Here is a 25,953-nt window from a genome sequence, read left to right on the forward strand (position 1 = left end):
CTTGAAAGGCATGTGCTGGTGCAATACCACTGCAATGGTCCACTGCACACCCTTTCCCCCTCGCTCCCCCTCCCATTTGTTCAAATGTCAAAGACTTCTACATATATTGATGACAAAGTATGATCTTCCAGGAAGAAAGACACAGAAAGCAGGTAAGCTGTGTATGTGCACACACTACAAGGATTACTGATGAGGGTAAAAAAAATTAACGTTGTTAATAAATAATAATCATTAATTGTTAATAAATAGTTATTATTAATAAAAATAAACATTGTTAATAAATAAAAATTAACATTGTTACCTTTTACCTTCAACAATATAAATGTCTATATATGTGGAAACTCATTAAAATACTTGCATAGATGTGTACACATAAGTAGTTCTTAGAGAGATGAAAGCCAATCCATTTTCCATAGTGTCTGTGAAACCTCCACCCTGGAAAACAAAAAGACTGTTTTTCCAAGGGATGTAGTTCTGCCAGCATGACTGAATTCAATTTATTCCTTCTTTTGCTCTTCATCTTTAGATTCCACTGGCACCTCTTGCCATTTCTTCGCCATCTCTTCTTTGCAACTCAGGAAGGCATCTTCTAAACGCCTCATGGAGCTGGCCAGGTCTGGGTTGGTACGTATGACTACCATGTCATATGCCATCCAGGTTGCCTGCACTATAAACCCAACAGAGAGTACCAAGCCAGGAATTACAGCTAAACAAAAGCAATGGCTGGTTCAATAAACAAATAAAAGACATTAATTATTATCAGTCCAGATGTTACATCAAAGAAGACCTGCTGTAAAATAAAAGTGGATGCTGTCCGCAGTAATACTCAAGATTACATAAAAGACTGCTCAGTATTACTTCTTTATAAATGTCTCAAAATACTTCAGAATGGATGTATACTGATGTAGATTACAAAACGGAGATAGACACTTTTACCTAGAAAATACCACAAAATAGGTAATAAAAAAGAAATGTTCAACAGACTGTTTTAAAATAAATGAACCAAAGAATCCTCTCTCCAGACCAGTTAGTCAGGAGGCTTGTGTCAGGTGAGGAAGAGTAAGATCAAGGAGGTCATAGCATAGAGATGGAAGATTATAAGAACAACCTAAATAATGAAATTGGTTTTGAAATAATGAGTATCTGATAAAGCAGAGCAAATTATTTTAGCACTTTATTCATACTTTCCCTTTTGTTTTACCATAAATTGACTGTGGTTTTCTTAATGACACTCATAAATTGTGTCTAATTGCAAATAGTTTAATTAACAGTTTCCATCTATTCTTGTTAGTTGCACATAGTTTCTGATAAAATTGTTGCAGAACATGCAGAGGAATATGCAATCCTTGCCACCCATATAGGACTAAGATTTAATTTGCAGAGGAGTCTTTAGTCTAGCTGAGGAATTTAACACGTTATACAGTGATCTGAAAGGTACTATGTATCCCACTGTTTTTCAGAATTAAATCTAATTTTATATATATGTTTTAATAATTGTAAATTAAATACTTTAGGATTATTTCTGTTTTCAACCACCAATCTGAACTGAGCCTCCATCACCTATTAATTTTCAGTTCTTAGCCATCTGAAACTTCTACATTATTTGCAGACTTTCTCCCAGCAAATTAGGGCATTAGTTGATGGTGATTGGTTCCATTTACATTTCTATCACATGGAAGTTTACAGCAATAAATACAAATAATAAACCTTCAGTGTCTTCAAGTAGACAAATCCATACAATTCTTAATAAAGACCTATACCTGTTAGCTTTTCCATTTCCTCCAGAAGTTTTTCTAAGTCACTGTTCAGATCCTCCACTATCTTTACCATGTTATCGTTGTTTCCTTGCTGAGGTTCTGATTTGGCCATCTACAAGGAAAATAGGAATTTCATACTCTATTTTACTTTGAAGTGAGTTTATTTTCACAGTCAAGAGAAAGTAACGTAATAAATTTTAAAAACCCAATATGTAAAAAAATATTCCATTTACATATGAATTCATAAAGAATCTGACCTTAAAGTTACAAGTCATCACCTGTATGCTGCATACTATTTTCAATCCATTTTGGAATTAATTTAAGTAGAAAGAATTACACTCAAATATGCTGTGTTTGTGCCAAATAAAGATTTTGGTATCAGTCATAACAAAGATTGCTGTGCAAACACTTAATGAGAAAATTTTATCTATTCTGTTACAGTTGTCTTCAAGCTTCTCTCCCAAATACATAGGGCAATTCCTAATTTTCAAAGTTAGTTGTAAAATCCCCATTTGCATCCACTATTTCACGCTTGCATGCTACAGCCAAGTAACTACATACACTAAGTTCTGCCATGATGCAAGCAGCTAAGTGTTTATGATTTACTAACCTCTGCTTAAGTTGTAGTCAGTAAAATTTCAGGAAGCAAAATTGCTTGGGGCAAAAATATAGAGCCCAAATGTATGCAATTAAAAGTTTCAGAACCTTGATATTAACCAAAAATGTAACGCACAGCCTTGCTTTTAATTGCTTTTCTGAAAACCGCCGATGGATGGGACAAAACTGTGAAGGAGATAGAAGAGCTTCACTGGAGTGACTACACACATCACGCAGCAGGCGTAGTTTTTGTCAGCTTTTTCCTTTTCTTTTTACATGTGATTTCTCAAACTCAGTGGGTATCCATCTGCCATTTTTTATTGCTGAGAAATGTGGAAGGAATGTGAGGGTTTATAATGGCTTTACAGCATTTTAAAGCAATCCCAAGCCATATCAAGATGCTGGCTCTTCACGGCTCTCCGCCACACAACCCGTTTCATTAGGGAACTGCGTGCCGGGAAACCCTTCACCCCAGAGCCCTCAAAACCCCCCCACCCCTTGTTGTACCACGTGGCGGGCGCACTTTCACCCCCACCAGTGCGGCACTCCGCCCAGGGCGCCGGGGGACAGCTGGGCCAAGCCCGAAGGCCGTTCGGAGAGCCGCCCTCAGAGGGCGCCCGTCGCCCACCCGCAACCAGCCCGCTCCGTCCGGAGGCCGCCCGTTCCCTGCCACCGGCCTGCATAGCCACCACCCCCCCCGCCACCCGCCACCCGCTCTCCGCCCCCCGCCACCCCCCGACCCCGAGCTCGCCGCCCGCCTCACGGGCCCCGCGGCTGTCGCCAGCGGGGGCGGGGAGAGGAGCGGGCGGGAACGGGACACAAAAACTCGCTGTTCCGTCTTCCCTATCGTCTCGTGCCCGCTCTGCCTCCGAGGCTCCCGCACTCGATTAATTCTATGTTTCACGAAAACAAGCGCTTGGGTGAGGAGTTAGGCGGCCGAGGGACCGGAAGGGGAACGACACGGGTGCTGCGGGCCGGACTGCGACACGGCTCTGTGTCCCGCCACCCACCTCCTTCCAGCGCACCCGCAGCCCGTCCTGGGTCGCGGCACGGCTGCGGGCCTCTCAGCCGGCCTGGCCACCCCTCTGGCCTCTGGGGCTGGCCGGGCCTTCTGGGCAGCGCCTCGACCCCAGCGTGTCGCGGTGCTGTAGTTGCCCTTCCCTGGAGGCTGGACAACGGGAGGTAACACCCTGGCCCTGCTCACGGCCCCTCTGGCGGCCCCTCAGCTCCCCCCTGGGATGTGTAGCCTCTTTAGGTGAGCCCGCTGCGGGGCCTCCCCGCACCCTCCTTCACTGCCTGCCCCAGGGTCACGGCCAGCTGCCGGCAATTGAAGCTGTGGCAAGATCGGTCCCACCAGATGGCCTGTTGTTTCAGGAGCTGTCCTGAACGTAACACAAAAATTAGGTCTTGAGCCCAAGTGCCTCTGCACTTTGAGAGTGGGGAGGGGGTCCATCTTACTGCCTGCACGACGGAGAGAGACTTCAGACCAGGGACTGTAGTGAACAGGCCAAAGGACAATGCTTTTAAGCTAGAAGAGACTAGGTTTAGATTGGATAAAAGGAAAAAATTCTTTACAGTGAGGGTGGTGAGACACTGGAGCAGGTTGACCTGAGAAGTTGTGGATGCCCCATCCCTGAAAGTGTTCAAGGTCAGGTTGGATGGGGCTTTGAGTGGCCTGATCTGGTGGTAGGTGTTCCTGCCCACGGCAGAGGGATTGGACTAGGTGGTCTTTGAAAGTTCCTTCCAGCCCAAACTGTGCTGGGATTCTATGATCTTTGTCTTCATAAAAAAAAAAAAAAAGATGAGAGAAGATTTTTGCAGGAATAGGCAAATAAGGGTTAGAAATTTTCTGATGGCTGAGCAACAAGATTCAAGTTTGTCAAGAGTCTGCTAATACTAGGAATTATCTGGTATATAGCAGGGTGAGAATCAAGTACCTTCTCTGAATTACTTATGCCGCAAATCACGTCCCATTCCAGATCAATATCCAAATCTTAAGTGGTTTGGGCTGTCTCTTGTTCTCCTTTTTCATCCACACAAACACAAACTTAGTCCTGTTTTTGAATGATTGAGTATATTAGTATTCTTATCATTCATGAAACTTACTCATCTCTTGCTATCACCACTCATTTTGCTGCTGAGTAGCTGATTTGAAGATGGTGATCAGTCTTCAAAACAAACAAAATGAAGTATTTATTCACTCAAATTATATGAATGCTGAGGAATTTGTCTCACAGATCTGTGCTGCTAAAGTTTTTCAGGAGTTCAAAAGCAGTTGAACAAAATCCTTCAATGCTTATGAAGTAAGATGTATTTGGCTAAGTAAATCCTTGAACCACAGGCTGCTGAAAGCTGGGCAAAGTGTTAAAAGAAGTATCATTTTATGTTTTTATAGTCTTTTTTTTTTCCCTAGGCACTCTCACTGCCAGCCATCTGAGGCATAGTACTGATGACCATTGGTTTGAGGTGGCACAGTCATTTCTTAGGTAACCCCAACTCCTAAATTCTGTGCCTTTAAGCTGTCCCCAGATGCTGTCTTCTTGCTGTACATGTGTGTATATATGGTTAGGAGGCTGATTTTTGGTCTAGTGGTGTTGCTTTTTAATACTGCATACTCTGTGAAATCCTAGGCAGCAGATACCTTGTGTTTATACATGTAATTCCAATTGCTTAGCAACCACCTTGCTACTGCATCATAGTAAATATGCTAAAATCCATTTCCAGTGACACTGGCAGACAGGAGCATGTTTTGTTTCAACATGTCTTGGTTTGTTTGTGATTCTTCTCCTCTGTAATTAGGACACAGCAGTGTGTTAGAGGGTGAATTACAGGTTTAGAAATTATGTTATTAAATTGAATAGTTCTTAAATGCATTTTTGTGTAACAATGTTACAGCTCTTGTGATATATATACTTTCTAGTTCTTCTAAGGTCTCTATGGGCATCCTTTCCCGGGGAGTAGCTGGCACCTCTGGTTCTTTATGTGTGAAGCCTTGCAATTTATTCCATCTTGAGACTGGGTGTTTAGGTCACTATAGGTCTGTTCACCAAGTTCTAGGTTTTGCGAAGAGGAGCTGTTGGGTTCTCACTGGAACATGTGAACAGTGTAAAAATGTGGTGGCAAAGAGCAGGAACTGAAAAGGAAAATTCGTATCTTTAACAAAAAGAATGTAAGAAACTGAAAGAGAAAAGGTAAAAGTAACAGAGGAATATGCATACATGTGCTCAGGATCTTAGTTGCTAAGGACAAGAGCACTCAGGAATTACGCAGAGCTGAACTGAATGCATGTGATATGTGCTGCACCTAGCTTACAGTCTAACAGTTCATCTGTCAGCCCTGGAGTTGGGGGAGAGGCGGAGGCCAAGCTACCGAGTTACAGTGCAGATGAGTACTCATATGGGGAGCCCAAAGAGCTCCTGATCTGGGAAGTTATTTCTTTGAAGAAGACAGCAGAATTAGCCCAGTATATGGCATCTAACTTCTGACATTTGACCAGACATGTAAATCAGGAGCTATGTTATACTTGTGATGTTGGTGTAGGGAGAGAGGATTTTAGTACTTGAAATAGTTCACAAAAGTTCTTATGACCTTGTATTAACTATACAGAGAACCTAGGCAGCTATGAGCATAACTTAGTTTTTCAGCTGTGTCGAATGAATCCCAGCTTCTGGGCCTGGAAAATCTGTCAAAGAAACCAAAGGGGAAAACTGTACTGTAGCCTACTTATAGCATCTAACCAACCTTTAGGATCTTTTCCGAGCATCTGGTTTGAGAAGAGAGGGCTTAGCAAACCAGTGACTAAACAAGGAAATAAATTTTTCTCAAGACAGAAGACCTGCCCATCTTAAGAGGCAAAGCTCATGAGGCAGAACAGAGACTTGTGATAATGATGGGAATTTTTCTTTCATTTCTAGATCATCTGTTTTGATTCTTTTGATTCTTACCCCGTTTGGGGATGAATGCCTGGCCTGCAGAAACAAAAGAGCAGGTACTGAGCCTTTCAACCTCTGCAGGCTTAGGCTGATCAAAAGATCAGTCATGGTCTATCAGCTAGAAGTCACAGTTTTAAATTTTACATTAGGATGTGAAAATAAGTCAGAGACCTTACCACCTCTAAATTACTGCAGAAAAAGTGAATATCATAATGATTTAAGAAGCACATCCTTTCATCTGAAGCCTACTTTTCCTGGTCCAGCAGCAGTTACTTGGAGTATGCTTACCTTTTGGAAGTTGAACGGCAAAATTAGCACTGTTTTTAGCAGTCTTGGCATGTAGGACAAAGACTGAATGGTTTGTGGTTGAATTGCTGCTTAGTCGCAGAAACACATCTTGAGGCTACTGAACAACTGTTGTGTGGTTTGGATGGTTGCTAGGTGCGCCATAGCTGTCTTGGAGATAAAGAGGACATTTTTGTTAATAGGACTGCCTTTCAATGTGGCTAATCATACTTGCTAAGGAAAAAAAAACAGAAAAACAGAAGCATTTAAACATGCAGTTTTTTTCTTTGTGATGTGCACACAATACAAGACTTCTAGCAGGAGAAGTTTGTTTTTCACAGGACAAAACATGACAATAAATGACTGCTGTCCCTTAACTAAACAGGGAGAGGAGCTTGTGGATCAGTGAGGAAGATTATATAGCCTGAGGCCAGAACTCTGAACCATTGAATTATCTTCTCCAACCAATCAGAATAGGAGCACAGCAGGCACATTAACTGGGGAAACTGAAAGCAGTAGTGGTTGCTGCTTTTGTTTTTGCATATGCATACCTTGAATATCAACCATTTGCCTTTCCCACTCCTTCTTCTACAGTTGAGGGCTGTAGAAACTGTGAAAGAAGGAGGAAAAGGAGGAAGACTGCCAATTATATTTTTAAACAGGAATCTGAATAGATTCCCCCAGCTGCCCTTGGCGAAGGTGCTTGTGGTAAGTAACACATTTCAGTAAAGAACTCATTTAAATGATGAACTGTCCTTTGCATTTTAGCCACTTTTTAATGGGGAATGGGATATAGGACAGATCCCCTGCTCCTTCATGGAGAAAATACTTTGCAAGTAAGTACTCGGATAAGAGGAAAGCTGAAAGCTGGGTCTGAGCCTACATTCTGCAGCTGTAGTGATCTTTCTAACTTAAGAAATTTTCAGTCTAGAAGATATCTCTCCTGGTTTCTCAGGGGATAAATGTCCACATCACAGAGCTATTGCACTAATACTATTTTGCCCACTTCTGCCAGTTTCTATAGAGAGATCAAGCAATGAAGAAAACCACTCCTGGTTTTCACCATTTTGCACACATGTACAGTAAACACCAGGTAGAAGCATAATCCCAGAGAGAGGCTTGGAATGTACTGGTGTAGATATATCTATTGATTTGTAGTCTCTCTTATGGATAAATTGACTGTTGTGTTTCAGTATTTAAAGCTATTGCCTCTACCACAACTCAGATTTCCCCACAACAAAATAATATATGCAGCAGCAAAGTGTTAACAGGAGTAGGTAAATTTTGCTCCAACAGTTGGCAGAGATCATATCTTCCCAGAGCCACCTGCGTCGTGTTGTTGACTGTTTAATGAACTTTGTCTCTCAATAATAGGTCTCATGTTGTTTCCTCTTGTAATACAACTGCCTCCCACTTACATGAAGTAGGTAAGCAAATAATCTTGCATGGACTCATATAACCAGGAGTCAGGAATCTGAAACTCTTAACACAAGATTTTCCAGTGATAGGAGAGGTCAATCTTTGAGCTAATAAGGAGAGCCTACCAGCCAACGGTGGGACCCGCGTACACAGGTTGAGTGGGAATAAAGTCCCCAGAGCTAAAATGCTGAGGAACTGATGTGCAGTGAAGATTGCGCTGCACAGCTGCTGGGGACTGAGGGTACCTGCAGAGCACAGAGGTGACCCCAAGGGCATTGTAGCAGGAAAAGGTCACAGAACAAGTTCAAGAATATTATCCAGTCTGGTTAGGGAGCTCAGGATGGATTTGAAGAGGGTGTGTAAGGGAGTGTTGTTGCCAGGGCTGTGTGGGAGCTCCAGGCTGGACTATTGGGAGGAAAGGATGGGGAAGAGCTGATGGCAGGGCTGGAAAATGCTGTCAGAATGCATGGACAGCCTGAGCAGGAAGGGTATGAACAAGCAAGGTGGAACATGAAAAAAGCAAGGTGGAACATGAAAAAAGCCTGCATTGCTGCTGTGTGTTGTAGCATGTTTTGGTGTTATTAATCTTTTCTAGCTTTCTTCATGTGTGGATTGTGTTCCTGATAGAAAGCTTTTTTGGCATCTGGAGTCTTAGGAGTTCTGTACAGATTTTCTGTTCCAAGAATCTGTTTTTTTCTAAATGTAAACCTCTAAGTGTGTGATTTCTGATTGTTACGTTAGCTTATTCCTCTTGATCTGTGTTTGCCTGCCTTTCAAATTACACTCCAGGTCCCCACCCAAGGACTCTTTGCTTTTGTCTGTCTCTGTCGTTGCAGGTGAGCAGCTCGTGTGTGGAAGCCAGGCAGACCCGTTTTACAAGTGTGTGCCTACCTGCCAGCTTGTGTGTTGGGTTTACACTCACGCGATCTCCCTGGGGAGACAGCTGAGAAGATCTTGACGAGTAAAGAATTGAAGCTGGGCAGGTCTGGGGTAGGAAAACCAGTGAGAAGGAACTTAGTCATAAGAATTACACGCACACAAGGTAACACCATCGGCATTATCAGGAGTGGCCTTAGTGAAACTGGGAACTGGCAGCAGGCAAAGTTCAGGAAAAGACTACCACAGGGCAAGAGAAGTGGTGTAATTCAGGTAAGTGAGAAAAAACGCTGCTAGAAGATTAGCTAATGAATGTTTAATTTTTAAAAAGACTTTTAATAACATAAATGTGACCTGAAGTAGGATACAGCTGTACCATAAAGTATATACGGCTGTGTATGTATATATATACATCTGTGCATGTACTTACTGCTTGTATTGAAGTTACTTATAGTAATAGGTTTCTGTGACCGTGAATGGTGTTGGGGTATGAGAAAAAAAAAAGACATATGTCCTATACATGCCGGTTGATTCAAACAAAATAATTCCTAAGCACATTTTAAACAGGAAGAAAATAACAAAGGAAATAAGTTTCATATAAAATTAGCCTCAGTTCACTGAAACAAGGCAGGGTGATGCTATGCATGTGTGTATAAATATGTACAGTGTTTGGTTAAGTAATACATGCCTGGGGCTGGATTCAGAACTAATTAGCATTTGACTTCCCTCACTGGTGCTTGATTGTAAGGAAGCTAACTCTACTCCAAAGTGGTGCAGATATCTAGATTTTCTCTATGTGTTTACCTGCTTGCATGTATCTGTGTGTGCATGAGGTCCTGATTAGATTATAAACAATATCTATGTTAAATGCACCAAGAAACATCCAAAAGTTAGGAAATTGTGAAGCTAAAGTTGTGTACACAGCCTCAGCGCAGTTTCCTTGTGGCTGTGCATTTATGAAAGCAGATTCGTGTTCCGTTTCTTAAGCCATTATGCAGCAATGTGATATCATGCAGTATTTTTATCACACAGTATTTTTTACAAGAGATACATGTATACATGGTCCTTTGAAAAACTCCTCCTTATGTCCTGTCGCAGTTTTTGCCATCACAGTTTTTCGGCATTATCTGTATTTAGTTTGTGCTAGGGTTTGATACAGGCTTAGTACTGGTGGCTGCCACCAAAATCAGAGTTCAGTCAGTAAGAAAGAGACAGAATGGCTGGCATTTTCAAAAGTAGTGTATGCTTTTGACTACACAAAAGGAAGTAATAGGTAAGAGTGTGCTGTTGAGAGTCTGGTCTCTAGACTTCATATTCCAAACAGCCTGCTCACTAAGAGCTTAAGGTATTCCTTACTTTAAAAAAAATTATTTTAACTTTTATTTTGCAGATTATCTTTGCGGAATAACTTTTCCTGGCCTTAATTCAAGGGGAGTGTGACCAAGATAGGTGTTAACTTTTCAAAAACTATAGTAAGCTGTGTTTGCATTAGAAAAAAAAATTTTGTCTTAATCACCATTCAGTTTCTGCACCATTTCAAGACTTCTGTACTCAGATTTCCTCACACTGAACAAATAAATTAATTTTTGTGAGCTGATCTAAGTTTAAGCAAAAATTAGCACCATGAGAACTTGCATGTCTTTACTGATATGGTGCCAGTTTGGACTAACCTTGTTAGCATAAAAGCACAGCAGTGCAGAGTCCTCCTGACTCATATTTCTCAATGCAGCAGTGACTGCTGACTTTGCCTGTTTTTTCTGCTCCCTTGAGATGATGTCAAGTTTCACCTGCTCAAATGGCAGTGTGGATCTCATTATTTGCTGTTTTCTCCATGGTCTAGCTCTTCAGAAGTGGTTAGCTTGATTTTCTTTCACTCCTTGAATATGCTTCAGTAGTAGGTAGCCTAGGTTTGATGTTCAGGTACTACTTCTAATTGTGGACCAAGAGAAAATATTGAGTCACTGTACGTGATTTTTTGAAACACATTGTTTTTTTATAGGATGTTATGGTTACCAGCTGTTGCAAAAGTGAGTTAAGAGTACCAGTTATAGCTGAGACATTATAACAGCCAGTACAACAAGCATATTATCAGTAATCCTTGTTCAAGACAGAAAGGAGGTGGCTTTAGTATGTTATAACTTGGGTTGACCGGTCGGAATTTCCCATTCTACACAGGTGGAGATGCTGCTTGTAGCCCATGTGTGCCTTATGGTGACATGACTCAATGCCCAAGGAAACCTTGCAAATACATCATGATCTGCCAGGGTGTTTTACGTAGTCACTAAGGTCTTCTGAAGGCAGAAGATATATAGTCTAACAAATACATAGCTTTTTGTAGAAATATGTTCTTAATGGCATCAAGTTGTTAGGCTTGAAACTTGTGGGACTTGGTTTTTATTTGTTTTGTATGCTGCTTTTAGTAAAATGGTGGACATTACAAAGGAAGAAATTTCTGTTTCACTATTTGCTTTTCTATGGTGCTTTTCTTCTCCCTCTTCTCTCACATTCAGTGTCCACAACTGCTCGGCTGTCCTGAGTCCACACATCGTGGTTTCACTGCCATTTTGGTTCCTGCAATTCCCTGATGGTTCCCCTCGGTTTTGACTGCACAGCCAGGGCAGTGCACTTGTGCATAATGGTTGCCTAAGCCTTGACTGGTGGCTAATGTTCAAAGGTCATATAAAAGAGAAGGAAAATAATGAAAGCAGTACAGAAATTGTGACTGGAAAAGCTTGAGAGTATAGTTCTGCCACTGGAAAAAATTAAATAGATATGTCATGGTTAAATGATTTGTTTTGTCATTGTTTTATCAGTCAAGCAGTATGCTGGGCTGAAGTGAGTTAGCTGTTCTTCACGTGCCTGTAGTCGTACGACATTTTGTCCTCACAATCAGTGCATGAAAAACGCCTGTGAGAATATTTTTATGATAAAGTGGTGTGTAGTTAATGCAGGCCAGGAAGTCTGGAGAAATAATTACATTAACTTCCATATCAGCTCATAGCACAGTTTAAAAGGCCTAATGAAGATCCAAATGAATCTTAGCCTTTATTTTTATCATATTTATTTAACTTAATCAGCTGTTTCTTTAGACAGAATAGCTTATCAGTAATCAAGGATTTACACGTTTGCACTGATGATGGGAACTGATGTTAGTTCCCAAGTCAGACATATTCACCTGTAAAACTATGTATTTACCATAAATATGCACAACATCTTATTTTCCTGAACATGGCAGGAGCAAGCAGCAGGCAGTTTCTGTGCGTGCAGTTCTCAAGTCATCTGTTCCCAGATATTCCATGGACATGTAAGACTTTGTAATTCAACTTATTTTCAGTCTTCACCACAAAGTCTGTCACTCAGGCTTCTTGACTCTTATGTCCTCACACTTTAAATAGCATAAATTGAGCCTGATGAGAAATGTAAGTCCATAAAATGCAAGAGAGGATTGGTTATTTTAGGGCAGATCACCTTCCTGATCCAGTTTACCGCATTGCCATGTGAATGCTTGTGCTAGCGCTAAGGGGACAGTATACATGAGGGAAAGAATGACAGGGGGACTGGAAAAATCAAACCCTGTGCATCTGTGCTGCCACAGGGAATGGTTTCACAATACAGCTTTAGACGAATTAACCATTTACTGCCCTTGATAGTGGGGGATCCATTTTCCTGCTTCTGGATTTGTGCTCGTGCCACTTCCTCAGGCCTGTTCTGGCACTTGTTGAATTGCTTGGTGAACTAATACCACTTACTAAAATGGCAGGAAATTACTATGGCAAAAGAAAAGGTTAATTTTTCCTGCTGGCCTAGTGGTTTGAATCATTTTACCATGTGATCAGTTGCACAGCTGGAAGTGAAACAAGGAGTGGAGAAGAGCAGAGAGAAGAGATACTTCTTTCTTTTGGCATTGGTGATCACTTAATTCAGCTCACAAAACCATATTCATATACAATATTGGGGCTTCCTGAACTAGTTTAAGCACCCCCCACATCTGCCATCTTTTACCTACTTACTCCCGTCCCTGTGTGGCCCTCTGTGCTTTGTCTAAATTGTCGGGGCAGCAGATCAGCTTGGCAAACAAACATGGCTGAAAACAAAACACCACCTTTTTCCCCAGTGTTCATCCTGTTGGCAAACAGAGGATGCAGTAAGTGCACAGAGGAGTTGTAAATGTCCATGTAGGGCAGATATTGGGGCTAATTAACCTGGCACTGTTGCTGGCCCGTGAAACTGCTGTGCCTCGCATGGTTCGCCAAGTAGTCTGCTAGTAGCAGTTTGCAAATGCCATTGACTGTAGGTTAGCTTCTGCTCAGGTTTTACTATGTATCTCTCATTGCATAAGGGCAGCCACTGCTATTTCTAAATACCATGGTCTTTGTTGTATATTTAGCCTGAACATGGGGCTTTTAATTCAGGTATTAGTCAAAGAAAGGCTTGATTGCCCTCGTTGTTGCAGTCTGATTTGAACTGTGTAGTATCTGAACATTGTTAATAATACATTGAGCATTGCCTTCTAGGCCATTGTGTCTGTGTTGATTCATATTAATTTCCTTCTGCCATGGCAAAAGCTCCCACATCTCTCCAAATCTGTTTAGTGAAAAGCCTGTTCGCTCTTTCTGAGCTCTGGCCAGGGGAACAAGTGCCTTTTCAAAACTTGTTTACAGAGACCTTCACAGCCCCTTGTTGCTCCCATTCAATCTCTTGTGTTGAGATGCTTTGTTCTAGAAAAGCTCATTTGCTTTCTGGTCACTATTATCAAAGGGAAGGTGTCTTTCAGGAAGGCTTTGGAGTCTGAAACTGAGCAGAAACATACCACCCTTACCTTGAGCCTTGGCGTTCTGAAGAAAGAGTGGCCTAGTACTGTGGTTAGTACCTGTTGTGTTTGATTTTTTTATTGCACTGCCAAGTACTTTTCTTAAATAAAGTGTTAAGTCACATCAATGTGCTGCACAATAGAGGACTTGATGAAAAAAATGGATGTCCAACAGAAAAAGGAAAGTGCCAGGTTTTGTGTAAAGAGCAAAAATAATAAGTCTTAACTGAAGGAGGAAGAAGTCAGAGTAATCTGGAAGATCAGATAGGCCCAGGTAAGGAGAGCAGACTGTTGAAGCAAACATGGTTTTGAATGTAAACGATGAAGAGAAATGAAGATTCAAGAATACCAGTGAGTGGATTTCAATGTATGTAAAAGCGTAATAAAAAACCACTGAGATAACTAAGCTGACATTTACTTGTGATTGTGCAAATTATTCAATGCAAGTTCTAAATTTAAGTAATACAGAATATGTTCTCATGTGCTTATGATCTAGACAGCACTGGTTGTGCTACAATGTAACATACAGACAAAGAAAATCAGAATTCCAGTGAGGCACAGGTTTTGAACCCATTAATGTATTTTTGTCCCCCTTATCCTGGCTTGATACTGGAAAACTGTCTTCATATAATAAAATAAGTATATGAGCACTGCCAATATGTGTTCTGCTATGTGATGGGTATGCACCTGTACATTCAAGGTGTTAGTTCTACATAACCTCCATGTGTCCCCTACTGGTACACCGCAAAAAAAACCAACAACTTATTAAATGTGTAATGTCAGATCTGTGGATTTCTAAGTTACTGCTCTTGTTGTGAGGATGGAAATGTAGGAACTGCAGTAATTTTAATGTTAGGTCAGTAAGCTGCAGAAAGAGCTAAGTATGAGAATTCATTTGGTCTCTACCTGGAAAGTAGTATTGAAAGGCATTTCCAACTTCTTTTCCTACTTTGTGAGTTTCGCAAGAGAATAGACACATAGAATGTAAATGGACTTGCCTAATCAAACTTCTAGTGGTAACACCTGTGTGGCTCCATAAGCAACAGCAACAAATGGGAGTGCCAGTACAAATAAAACGCCAATGGCTGCCAGTGTTTTTATTTCTGCATACTATAGTTCTTCCCTGAGTACGGTTAGAAAACTTGGGTGCCACCCACTGGCATCACTGATGGAAGGTGCAAATTGGAGTAGGTAGGAATCTTTATTTTTGAGGACAGGGGACCAGTCTAGACATGGTTGCTCCATCAAAGCCTTTTTCCATGGATCTTTGCGACTGTATGAGCATCTCTCTGTGTAAGTACAAGTTGGTGTGTGTGCTTATATATGTCGGTGCACGCACATCATTTAAATAAAAGTGTGCATTTCTAGTTGTCTGTACAAAGCAAAGTTGTTAGCTAGTGTTAAGATGGAGCTTGAACTGTTTATGACTCAGATTATACATGATTGCTGGCTAATGGTCCTAAAGTCTATTTTCCTGTGATGCCATCATATCTGTTCATATATGTCTTTCATATCTGTGTGTATCTGAGAGTGAAAGAGGCTAGAACTGTTCCTCTTATGGTGATACCTGTTTATTTGTATGTAAGAGTGTGTATGTGTTATAGCCAAGGTAGGTTGGCTTAGTATGCTTGCTTTCAGAGTATACCTGAAAAGCTTGGTGTTAACTACTGTATTATTGCTCCTTCAATTGGATTCATGTTGTAGCCACACCGCAAAAATGGGTGAATCTGCTAACATATTAAGAACCAAAGGAAATTAAAAAGGAAGCAGACTTTTTGTGATATCTTAAAATACAGATATATTCCATTTTCCTCTTTCTGCTGCCTCTGTTGTGCAACTGATAAAGTGTAATTTCACCCCTTAATTTTAAGCACAAGAACAAATTCTGTTTAATGTTTCATCCACCACCAACTTCCATAAAATCATACTAGTATTGATAAGAATGCCATATATTATTATTAACATGTGCCATTGTGTTACTTGCCTTGAACCCATAGCTGAAAATAAAGTAAATACTTACAGGATAAAAGTCCCAATGCCTGTAAAATGTTGAGAATATACTGTTTGTGAAGCTGTTAAGTCTTAAATTTTTTGCAATGTTTATAAGAAACAGTGGCTAAATGTACACGCCTTGCCTTTCTGTCAGTCATTACTATTCACCACATTGATTTTTGCAATTTAGAAATAGTAGTCGAGGTCCTCTGCTGATGTAAATCAAGGCAGCACGACAGAGCCTATTCCTATCTTATGACTTCAATCCTCAGTCATCTGAAATGCAGAGCAGCTGAAACCGTACATCAGGGATGTTTTGGGAGGCCTGCAGCTGTTCTGCAGTCCTGGTGCAACTCAAAGGCATTCACAATCACTGGTGAATCTAGCGTTGTCTGAGCAGAGTTGTACACGTGACAAATGCTCTTACACAGTCAGAAAGTTTTGGAGGTGTATGGTTGCACATGCTAAGGGATTAGGCTAGTGACAGCTGAAATTACAGCTGGAAAGGTGCATGCTTGCACAGGCTCTGGATTTTCAACTACAAATGCAGAAGAGTTCTAGATGTTCCTTAACACCTGGCAGTGTCCTAATGACAAGACTTTTTTTTTTCCCTTGTCTTTGTGGAGTAAAAATACGGGTTGTGGCAGGGGCTGTAGTCAAAATGACAGACATTCTGTACACATGCTGCTAACCTGTTCATTTGTTATAGACCAGAAGATAAAAGGCTGAGCCATTCTGTCATGTAAGAGGTGTGTTAACTAGAAGTGTATTAACTATTCTTTAAATATAATTAACTTAAATTACTATGGGGGTTTTTTTTTTTTTTGTGCATATGCCTACCCAGTTGCTTGTGAAGCACTGTAGAACAAGCTTAATCTTAATTTCACTCTGGTCTTGCAGTCCACCATGGATAGTGGATTTGATAGTGGATATCCTGCACCATTCTGTAAGCCTCAAAGTCCCAGTGCTGCTTCTTCACACAACCACTGATCATAAGAGGTAGAAAGCTCCATATTCAGCTTACTTGTTGCTTCATAAATCACCCTTCCTCCTGATAAATTTCATTAATATTCTTTGTGTCTGTGCAGAAGACAGAGGTCAGAGACCTACTTGCTTGTAATTGAACATGGCAGGGGATGTAAAAAGATTCACACGCATGCTACTGGAATGCAACAGCAATGACAAGCTATGTGGTAAGATTCACAGATTCCTTTAAGTAATAGACTTTCACATGCTGAGCAGGAAGGCTGGCTTTGCTAAAACGTGGGCCAAGCCCTTTCTCCTCCTCCACCTGCATCCCAGCCCACACGGAAGTATTGGACTGAGCTCTCCCTGCATTGTTTCTCAGGATAGGAACTTTTAAGGGGATGCAGCCTTTGGGGTGGGATTGATCTCACATAATTTTAGCCATTTTAGAGTATTTCTACTTTGTATGAGACCTAATATAGTCATTAAGATTGCTGGTGCTTCCTGAAGGATCAGTCTTGTGAGATTCGATTTCATTACTTTCTGTCATCTTTGGGAACTGAAATGTGGTCTTGCCCTATGCAAAAATAACACCACCTCCAAATCAGGGGACCTAAGAGACTTAGTTACCTGCAACATCCTTGTTAAGTGCAATGTCTTCTGATCAAACCCAAACCAGGTGACCACACCTTGTTTTCTTTAAAATGCTCCTTATAATTTTAATAAAAGGAACTGAACTTGTAATTGCATGTGTATTTGTGATGGCACAGTAATATCCAGCCCTTCCCATCTCCCTCCCTCTGCCAGGGCCAGCTCTGTTTCACTGGTGGATGATACACATGGCTACAATTCCTACCCTCTGTGTTAAGGCATCTGAATAAGTGACCTTAGGTGCGGTAGTCCTAGTGGTTTCTTGCAATTTAGATACTCAGCACCTTTGAAAAATAGGTTGGTAGCACTAACTGTGTTTGGTTGCTATTCAAAGAAGCAGAGGATAGATACACATGCTTTTAGAGTTGAAAGTTACTGAAATGGGTTATAGCTACTTTGTTATACAGAACTAATGTGCATCAGGCAGTGCTGGTTATTCCTTGGCTTCCCATTTTCTTTTTCTGCTGGTAGTTGTGCGTGAGTATCAGACTGAAGTGATTGTTGTCCCAGTTCTCCTTGTGGGTTTTTTTGTCATCGTGCTAACTGTGATCCTTTGGCTCCACTGTCGAGGCTTGCGAGCAAAGCAGGAGCAATCATCATCATCTGAACACCAAGGTAAAAAAAATGTTTTTCAACCAGAGGAAAGACTGTTGATTTTGGTGGCCAGAAGTCAATCCCATTTCTCCATTGCTTGAGCTGTTAGGCAATAGCATTTATGAAGACCCTGAGTGGTATTCAGCAGTCCACCGAACACTAGAAAAACTGGGAACCCTGATTTACTCCACTTGCAGTAGTAGTCGTGGAATATGCAATATAGATGGATCTGAGAAAACCTAAAGCAACATACCATATAGGCTGATTAACATACTGTGGTAACATCACTTGAGAGTCGCAAAGTGTGTCTATGTAACAGCCTTCTGGATGCTACTGCATGGAGAGTTTCACTGGGGTAATTATGAATGATGGTCATTTTGATGTAGATCACACTTAGTTAATCCATTCCCTATACTGCCATTTAAGAAATTTAATTTCAAGCTGCCATCTCCCACTTCCTATGGGGACAACAGAAAACAGAACAGGAACTGGTGAGGGGATAGATTTGTTGGCACTGCAAACATATGTTGCTGTGTGGAAATGAAAATTCAGTTCTGAACTTACTTTGGTTTTGTAGAGGGAAAAGCCTCTTAAATCTATATTAAGAGAAATAATTGATAACAAAGATAAAGCCTTTGTGAGATCACCCTGTTCATGTCACTTTCATAGCAACCAGTAGCTGGTAATAAAAGAAAATGGTCGTTGCTTCAGCACATGGGAATCAAGTACAAATGCATCTTACTTAGAAAGTTTATGTAGTTAAATATAGTAGAGATCTCCAGAATTGTTCAGCTTTTTCATCAAATAGAGTGAGAGATAAATTTCTTCACCTCTTCAAGGGCCAAAATAAGTAAGATAAAGTAACATTTACTCACTGTGTCCGGATTTCAAAAAACAGTATGGAGCAAAAATGAAAGAGGTTCGAAGGACAAGTATTGCCACCTGCTTCAAGAGTTCATCTGTCTGTTTTTATGCATTATATTTGATTTTTTTCAGCAAATGAAAAGAATCAACAGGAATCCAACTCAACAGAGAACCACTGTATCCAGTTGAGTGAGACATCTGTGGAGAGCCTGCTAAATTCTGCATCCTTGGTTCTGAAAGAACTGGAGATACCGCGAGAGAAACTCTCATCAGGCACCTTGCAGCTGATAAAACATGGCTGCTATGGGAGCATCTACAGAGCACAGCTGGAAACTGGGAACCCCAAGAAGACTAAGAGTGTAGTATTGAAAGCCTTACGAGGTAAGACACATAGCCAGGATCCACTTTGGTACAGATCTGTGTATTAAATACATGATGCGGGGCAGAACTCTGCAGTCATTACTGGGCAAGAACAAGCTGTGTTCAGTATCATGTTAGCTAGTCAGAGTGGTGTTTTGGTAGGAGTGTCTTGGTAGGACTAAAGAAGGTTGCTGTTCATGTTGATTTTAAGCTACTTGCCCTGTTCTTTGCTGCCTCCATTTGGTTTTTTTTTGTTTGTTTGTTTTGGGGATTTTTTTTTTGGTTGGATTTTTGGTGGGTTTTTTTCATTAGTTTGGTTTGGTTTGATTTTGTTTTTTTGTTGTTCTTTCAGACCTGGCTAGTCCCCAGGAAATAAAGGATTTCCTGGGAAGAATTAAATTTCATCAAAATCTTGGCCATCATGAGAACCTGGTTGAATTGGTTGGATGCTGTGTAGACCAGTTCCCACTTTATATGATCATGGAAGATGTGTCTCTTGGTGACCTGTTGACATTTCTGTGGACGTGTCGGAAGGTGAGTCAAAAGAAGTGATGATAGAATATCTTTAATTCCTTAGGTACATATCAATCCGTAAGTCATAATCCATAAGTAACAGATGATTCTTTTTATCTCTTCATGCATCCCTCTATATCAATGTGAACTATTTCCGTCCCCCAAAGAAGTTCTACACAAGTCTAAACTGGAATAGAATTAGTGGATATCTCAATTGATATGATATAGTTTGGAGAAGCTGACATACTTTTGTAAAGCTAAGCCCTACTTTGCAGACTGCTGGAGTTCCTTGAAGGGCATAGCAGGCACTGGAATAAGAGTGAGAGTTGATACAGCTACCTGAATTTCTAAAAAGTTTTAAATAATGTCTCACTCCAAATGCTTTCGTAAGTAGAGCAGTTACAACACCATGGAGAAGGTCACTGAAAGATAACTAGTTGATTAAAAGACAGGAAACAGAGCATAAGAGTGAAAGGCTGGTACTTGCACTGGAGGAAGGTCACCCATCTAGGACCTGGTGCTGTTCATTGCATGTATCAATAACCTAGAAAATGGGATGACAGTGAGGTAATGATGATTGCCAGTGATTCTAGCCAGTAAAGACAAGGGAATTGCAGAAGGATCTTCCTAGATTGAGAGACTCGCCAATAAAAAGAATAGATGAAATTCAGCATAGTTAAAAATGAAATTATGTACATGTAGAAAAAGCAGTCTTAGCTTCACATATGTAATGATGGCTTATCCAGCTATCCATTGCTGGTGAGGAGTAAAATCATGGGTCTGATCGTATGAAAATGTACAGTCCAATGAAAATGTTAACTCAAGCCAAAAAAAGAAAACAAATATTAGGCATTATTAAGAAAGGCATAGAAACAAAACTCTGACATGTCACTATATAAATCCATCATTCTTCTACATCTGGAACACTGAATACGGAGAGATTGCTTGCTATCTTGTTCAGTACAAGGTCAAGGTGGCAGCAAATAAAGCTAGTTAATTGACATGTTCAAAACAAACAAATGGAAGTGGTTCTTCATGAAGTGGGGAGCTGACTAGTGGTATTCCTTGCCACCGACTGCTGTGGATACTGAAAGTTTCAAGACACGACTGAATACATTCACGGAAGATAACCTTTCACAGATTACTGAACATGTTGAAACCATAACCATCTCAGGAAGTCCTTAAATTGAAAATAGTTGGGGACTGGAAAACAGCACATGAAGAACATTGTTTACTTACCTTATTCTTCGTTTCTTGTCTGGGCATCCACCTAGGGTCACTGTTACAGGCAAGGTGGTAAGAGAGATGGACTGTTAGTGTCATACCAGATAACTATTTGTGTGTTATAAATATGCATTTCTACTCGTCATTCTAATTTATAATATGTCTTTCGTTCATCTGTATGACTTATAATTCTCCACTGTAATTCTGCCCATTTCTGTTTAACCTATTAATCTCTTCTCCACCCTCCAATTTACCTACCAGTTGTCTCTAGCATACTCATCTTATCCAGCACACCATCCATCCGTTGACATCACCCATCCTGTACCTTTATATTTCAGTCAATTTATGACCAATTGTGGAGCATAAGATTAGACAGTATCCATTTTATTAAATTAGAAGGAAACATTCCCCAGTACCCTGCAGCTAGGACATTTGTTTGAGCCAAGGTCTGCACTTTTGTCTCTAGGATGTGATGACAATGGATAGTATCCCCTATGACCTCACTGAGAGGCAAGTGTATGAAGTTGGACAGCAGGTTGCAGCAGCTCTGGTAAGTCTGCGCACATTGGCTGCATTTTTTCCATCTTGCTTGATTGCAACACAAATCTGCATGGGGGCCTAAGTCTTCTTGGCCTAAGCACTGAGGATGTACTTCGTTAAAACTGAGCCAAATGTGCTTGCGTTATTTTCGTGAGCATATACCTACATTCCACAGTGTGGAAGACAGTGAAAATTTATATCAGTTAAAATTCCTTTGAAAATTATAATGACCTCTTTCTTTTCCAACTTTCCAGGCTTACCTTGAACAGAAGAAGTTGTTTCATGGTGACATTGCTGCCAGGAATGTCCTCCTTCATCATAACTTCAGTGCTAAGCTCTGTGGTTTAGGTTTGGCCTATGAAACTCAGAGATATGGGGCTAAGTCAGTCACACAGATTGTGCCAGTCAAGTGGCAGGCACCAGAGCGGCTCCTGAAGAAACCCCCCAGCATCAAGGCAGACATGTATGATTTAATTTTTGGACTAGAGGTTCATCCATCTGTCAGGCATATCTCTTTCACTCCTTTATGTATCATATCATGTCCTGAAGTTCACAGTAAGGCATATTTAGTCTCAGCATAATGCTCCACTTTGTAACTCATACCTTCTCATTTCTGCAGGTCATGCCTAATTGTTTGTATGTATTTAAGCTAGCTAGCTAGCTAAAATGGAAACTTAATATTGTTTTGTTTTCTTGCAGATGGTCTTTTGGAATTTTATTGTATGAAATTATTACATTAGGTAAGAAGATTTAATGATAACAAAAATATGTGAGGAAGCAACAAATTTACAAGATTCAAAATCTCAAATTTTAGAATGTAAAGTTGGGCAAAGTCTTGACAATTTCTGTTAGACTTCTTGTCAGTGTGAATTGTGGTAGGAAAAAATGAATTTTGGTAGGGAAGGAAGGCATTCTTACATGTAAGCTGCTATCTGCAACCATTACCTTATAGTTTTTCTACTGATATTCCTTTTGCCCTTACAGGTGCTCCACCATATCCTGAGGTTCCACCTTCTGACATCTTATCATACTTGCAGAGGCAGAACATTATGAAGCAGCCCTCAAGCTGCCAGCAAGCCATGTAAGCCACTTGCTTTTTGAAGAATTGAACTTGAGATCTGCAGAGCTAAATGGAAGTAAGACGTACAAAACTAGATCTTACAGAAGTTCTCTAAGTCTAGACTATACAAACCAGTAACCTGTTAACTGAGGAATCATAGAATCATAGAATCACATGGTTGGATGGGACCTATAAGATCATCTAGTCCAACCGTCTTCCCACTACCATTGCTGCCACAGCTACTAAACCATATCTTGTAGCTTCTCATCAAGCTGCCTCTTGAACACTGCCAGGGACGGCGACTCCACCACCTCCCTGGGCAGGCCATTCCAGTGCCTGACCACTCTTTGGGAGAAAAAGTTTTTCCTCACGTCCAATCTAAACCTCCTCTGGTACAACTTGTGGCCATTTCCTCGGGTCCTGCTTGTTGCCTGGGAGGAGAGGCCCTGCTCATCACAACCTGCCTTCAGGAAGCTATAGAGTGCAATGAGGTCTCCCCTGAGCCTCCTCTTCTCCAGACTAAACAATCCCAACTCTCTCAGCCGCTCCTCATAAGACTTGTGCTCCAGACCCCTCACCAGCTTTGTTGCTCTTCTCTGGACACGTTCCAGGGCTTCAATGTCTTTCTTGTAGTGAGGGGCCCAAAACTGAACACAATACTCAAGGTGCGGCCTCACCAGTGCCGAATACAGGGGGATGATTACCTCCCTGCTCCTGCTGGCCACACTATTTCTAATGCAGGCCAGGATGCCGTTGGCCCTCTTGGCCACCTGGGCACACTGTCGGCTCACGTTCAGCTGAGCATCAACCAACACCCCCAGGTCCCTTTCCTCTTCACAGTCCTCCAGCCACTCAGCTCCGAGCCTGTAGCGCTGCATGGGGTTATTGTGGCCAAAGTGCAGGACCAGACACTTGGCCTTGTTGAACCTCATCCCATTCAGCTCTGCCCAGCGATCCAGCCTATCCAGATCCCTCTGAAGGGCCTCCCTACCCTCAGGCAGATCAACACCACCACCCAACTTGGTGTCATCTGCAAACTTACTGAGGGTACACTCAATCCCCTCGTCTAGGTCATCAATAAAGAGGAGACTTGTTCTTACATGTCTGCCACATCTCCTTACTGGATTCTGCTGCATGAAACCTTGATTGCCAAAACCTTTCTTTCCTGCTTTTGAAAATTGCTTTTGTTTCTGTTTCCTTGTTTGCCCTTGCGTTTTGTTGCTCCACTGCTTCCCTGCAGGGTGCAGGACTATTCTGGAGTAATCTTTGTCCTCTAAGTTGCGGGCTTCTCCCTGAAATGAAGAAAGCATCCACGAGGAAGATATAAGGCATTATATTTCCTTTTGTGAAGACTTTCAAAGGCTTTTTCTTCCATAATGCTGTTTCAAAAGGAAATGCCAAACAATCTTTTTGCCTTTTCCCATACTGACAGTTGACATCCTGGCAAACAACTGCATGCCTTTGTCCCCACATATTGTTATGTGGTTGCAAATTTCAAAGGGTCATTGAAAGAACTTTATACGAAACGGAAAAAGAGGAGATCTCTAGACATTTTAAGTATGAGATGACTTGACTGTAGTAAAACTTTGTGTTGGTACTTCTCATTCCCAGTGCTTCCCTACTTCTTCGTCTTACAGGTACGGCATCATGAAGTCTTGCTGGCAGTGGAATGCAACTGACCGGCCTTCTCCTACAGACCTGATCCAGTCCCTACAAACAGCTATAAAGACCAGCAATGACTATGCAGTACTGCAGGTGCCTGAGCCAGTGGTGCCTGAACTCTATGCTAATGTTGCTGGTGTTGATGTGCACAGTCTAGTGTGTGAATACACTGTACTCTGAAGGACCCTTTCACAGGTTAGTAAAGGAAAAATCTCTGAGTTTGCCCTTTCTTTGCAAGCTCAGAATGAGGTATGTATATTGGGAGGGATCCCTTTGTTTTTTAAACACATTATATATATCAGATCTCTCCTTCATGCCAGAAACAGCAAACTATTATCATTTTTTTTATTAAATCAACCTGTTGATATCATTCTGTCAGTGGTCATTTGGGAGCAAAATGGGTTTAGGAAGCTGTAGAAAATGTAATGAGAAACTTGAGTTAAAGGAGTGTATTGGGTTTGCGTGGCAAGGTTTTGGTAGCAGGGAGGCTACAGGCATGGCTCCTGTGAGAAGACAACAGAAGCTTTGCCTGTGTCCAATAGAGACAGTGCCAGCCAGCTCCAAGACGGACCTGCCACTGGCCAAAGCTGAGCCCATCAGTGGCATTGGTAGCACCTCTGTGATAACATATTTAAGAAATGGTAAAAAATTGCACAACAGCAGCCAGAAGAGAGGAGTGAGAATATGTGAGAGAAACAGCCCTGCAGACTCCAAGGTCAGTGAAGAAGGAGAGCAAGGAGGTGCTCCATGTGCCGGAGCAGAGATTCCCCTGCAGCCCATGGTGAAGACCATGGTGAGGCAAGCTGTTCCCTTGCAGCCCATGGAGGCCCATGGAGGAGCAGAGATCCACCTGCACCCCGTGGAGGACCCCACTCCAGAGCAGGTGGATGCCCAAAGGAGGCTGTGACCCTGTGGAAGCCCGTGCTGGAGCAGGCTCGCGGCAGGACCTGTGGACCCATGGAAAGAGGAGCCCACACTGGAGCAGGTTTACTGGCAGGGCTTGTGACCCCATGGGGGACCCACGCTGGACCAGTCTGTTCCTAAAGGACTGCGCTGCGTGGAAAGGACCCACGCTGGAGCAGTGAATGAACTGCAGCCCATGGGAAGGACCTACTTTGAAGAAGCTTGTGGAGTACTGGAGCAATGGAAGAGTGTGAGGACGAAAGAGCGGCAGAGACAACATGTGATGAATTGACTGCAACCCCCATTCCCCATCCCTGTGTGCTGCTGGAGGAGAGGACATAGAGAAAATTGGGAATGAAGCTGAGCCTGGGAAGAAGGGAGGAGTAGGGGAAAGTGTTTTAAGATTTGTTTTTATTACTCATTGTCCTGCTCTGATTTTGATTGGCAATAAATGTAATTAATTTCCCCAAGGTGAGTCTGTTTTGCATGTGATGGTGACTGGTGAGTGATCTCCCTGTCCTTACCTAGACCCATGAGCCTTTTGTCATATTTTCTCTCTCCTGTCCCTCTGAGGAAGGGGAGTCATAGAGCAGCTGGATGGGCACCTGACAGCCAGCCAGGGTCAACCCACTGCAAGGAGATTTCTGGAAATCTCTCCCTATCCTTTCTGTCCCAGGAATCTGCATCAATTGGGTGTTCAAAAGAAGAGATGTCCTGGGGAATATCCTACGGGGCACAGCCCTGTAAGAAAAAGTGTACAGAGTAGGTAATGCAAATACATAGTTTCCTATCTGTTCACTAAGGACCTATTCAAGACATTTACATTCTTATCTTCTAAGCGTTCAGTAGATGGCTAGGATTTCTCCAGTGCTTTATACTGTAGCTTCCCATGGGAGAATGTGTATTGTATTTAAAATAAAAAAAATAAAAACAACCAAAACCCTGCAT

The 25,953-nt window shown here is 41.6% G+C and overlaps 2 protein-coding genes across 11 annotated transcripts; one reads left to right on the forward strand and one right to left on the reverse strand.

The window, feature by feature from the left end:
* Nucleotides 1-365: 365 nt before the first annotated feature.
* Nucleotides 366-3,502, reverse strand: SYCE3 (synaptonemal complex central element protein 3). Of its 2 annotated transcripts, none has more exons than XM_086764507.1 (3): nucleotides 3,365-3,502; nucleotides 1,761-1,869; nucleotides 366-667 (listed from the first exon to the last, which is right to left on the reverse strand). In XM_086764507.1, the coding sequence occupies exons 2-3, from the start codon at nucleotides 1,867-1,869 to the stop codon at nucleotides 498-500; spliced, it is 279 nt and encodes a 92-aa protein (XP_086620633.1). In that variant the 5' UTR covers nucleotides 3,365-3,502; the 3' UTR covers nucleotides 366-497. The 2 variants fall into 2 exon arrangements, with proteins under 2 accessions (XP_086620633.1, XP_086620702.1); XM_086764576.1 differs by lacking the exon at nucleotides 3,365-3,502 and adding an exon at nucleotides 2,368-2,742.
* STYK1 (STY kinase 1) lies at nucleotides 3,425-25,197 on the forward strand. Of its 9 annotated transcripts, none has more exons than XR_015260763.1 (14): nucleotides 3,475-3,609; nucleotides 7,166-7,279; nucleotides 8,827-9,139; nucleotides 16,569-16,667; nucleotides 16,757-16,861; nucleotides 17,757-17,900; nucleotides 18,876-19,124; nucleotides 19,456-19,637; nucleotides 21,307-21,390; nucleotides 21,635-21,843; nucleotides 22,080-22,120; nucleotides 22,365-22,461; nucleotides 24,078-24,817; nucleotides 24,920-25,197. XR_015260763.1 is itself a non-coding variant. In XM_086764234.1 (14 exons), the coding sequence occupies exons 5-13, from the start codon at nucleotides 16,795-16,797 to the stop codon at nucleotides 24,280-24,282; spliced, it is 1,278 nt and encodes a 425-aa protein (XP_086620360.1). In that variant the 5' UTR covers nucleotides 3,475-3,609; nucleotides 7,166-7,279; nucleotides 8,827-9,139; nucleotides 16,569-16,667; nucleotides 16,757-16,794; the 3' UTR covers nucleotides 24,283-24,297; nucleotides 24,645-25,197. The 9 variants fall into 9 exon arrangements, 8 of the variants coding, with proteins under 8 accessions (XP_086620161.1, XP_086620360.1, XP_086620437.1 ...); XM_086764234.1 differs by having other exon boundaries at nucleotides 24,078-24,297; nucleotides 24,645-25,197; XM_086764311.1 differs by having other exon boundaries at nucleotides 24,078-24,297; nucleotides 24,763-25,197.
* Nucleotides 25,198-25,953: the final 756 nt, after the last annotated feature.

This window comes from Chlamydotis macqueenii, chromosome 1, assembly GCF_036417535.1.
Source record: "Chlamydotis macqueenii isolate bChlMac1 chromosome 1, bChlMac1.mat, whole genome shotgun sequence".
In the NCBI taxonomy this organism is placed as follows: Eukaryota; Metazoa; Chordata; class Aves; order Otidiformes; family Otididae; genus Chlamydotis; species Chlamydotis macqueenii.

Excerpts from the sequence above, each read along its gene's own strand:
- SYCE3 (XM_086764507.1), bottom strand. The coding sequence starts at position 1,869 with ATGGCCAAATCAGAACCTCAGCAAGGAAACAACGATAACATGGTAAAG. Across the intron at positions 668-1,760 it reads GGAAATGGAAAAGCTAACAG|TGCAGGCAACCTGGATGGCA; the intron begins GTATAGGTCTTT and ends TTGGGTTTATAG.
- STYK1 (XM_086764035.1), top strand. The coding sequence starts at position 16,795 with ATGGCAGGGGATGTAAAAAGATTCACACGCATGCTACTGGAATGCAAC. Across the intron at positions 19,125-19,455 it reads AGTATTGAAAGCCTTACGAG|ACCTGGCTAGTCCCCAGGAA; the intron begins GTAAGACACATA and ends TTGTTCTTTCAG. Across the intron at positions 19,638-21,306 it reads TTCTGTGGACGTGTCGGAAG|GATGTGATGACAATGGATAG; the intron begins GTGAGTCAAAAG and ends TTTTGTCTCTAG.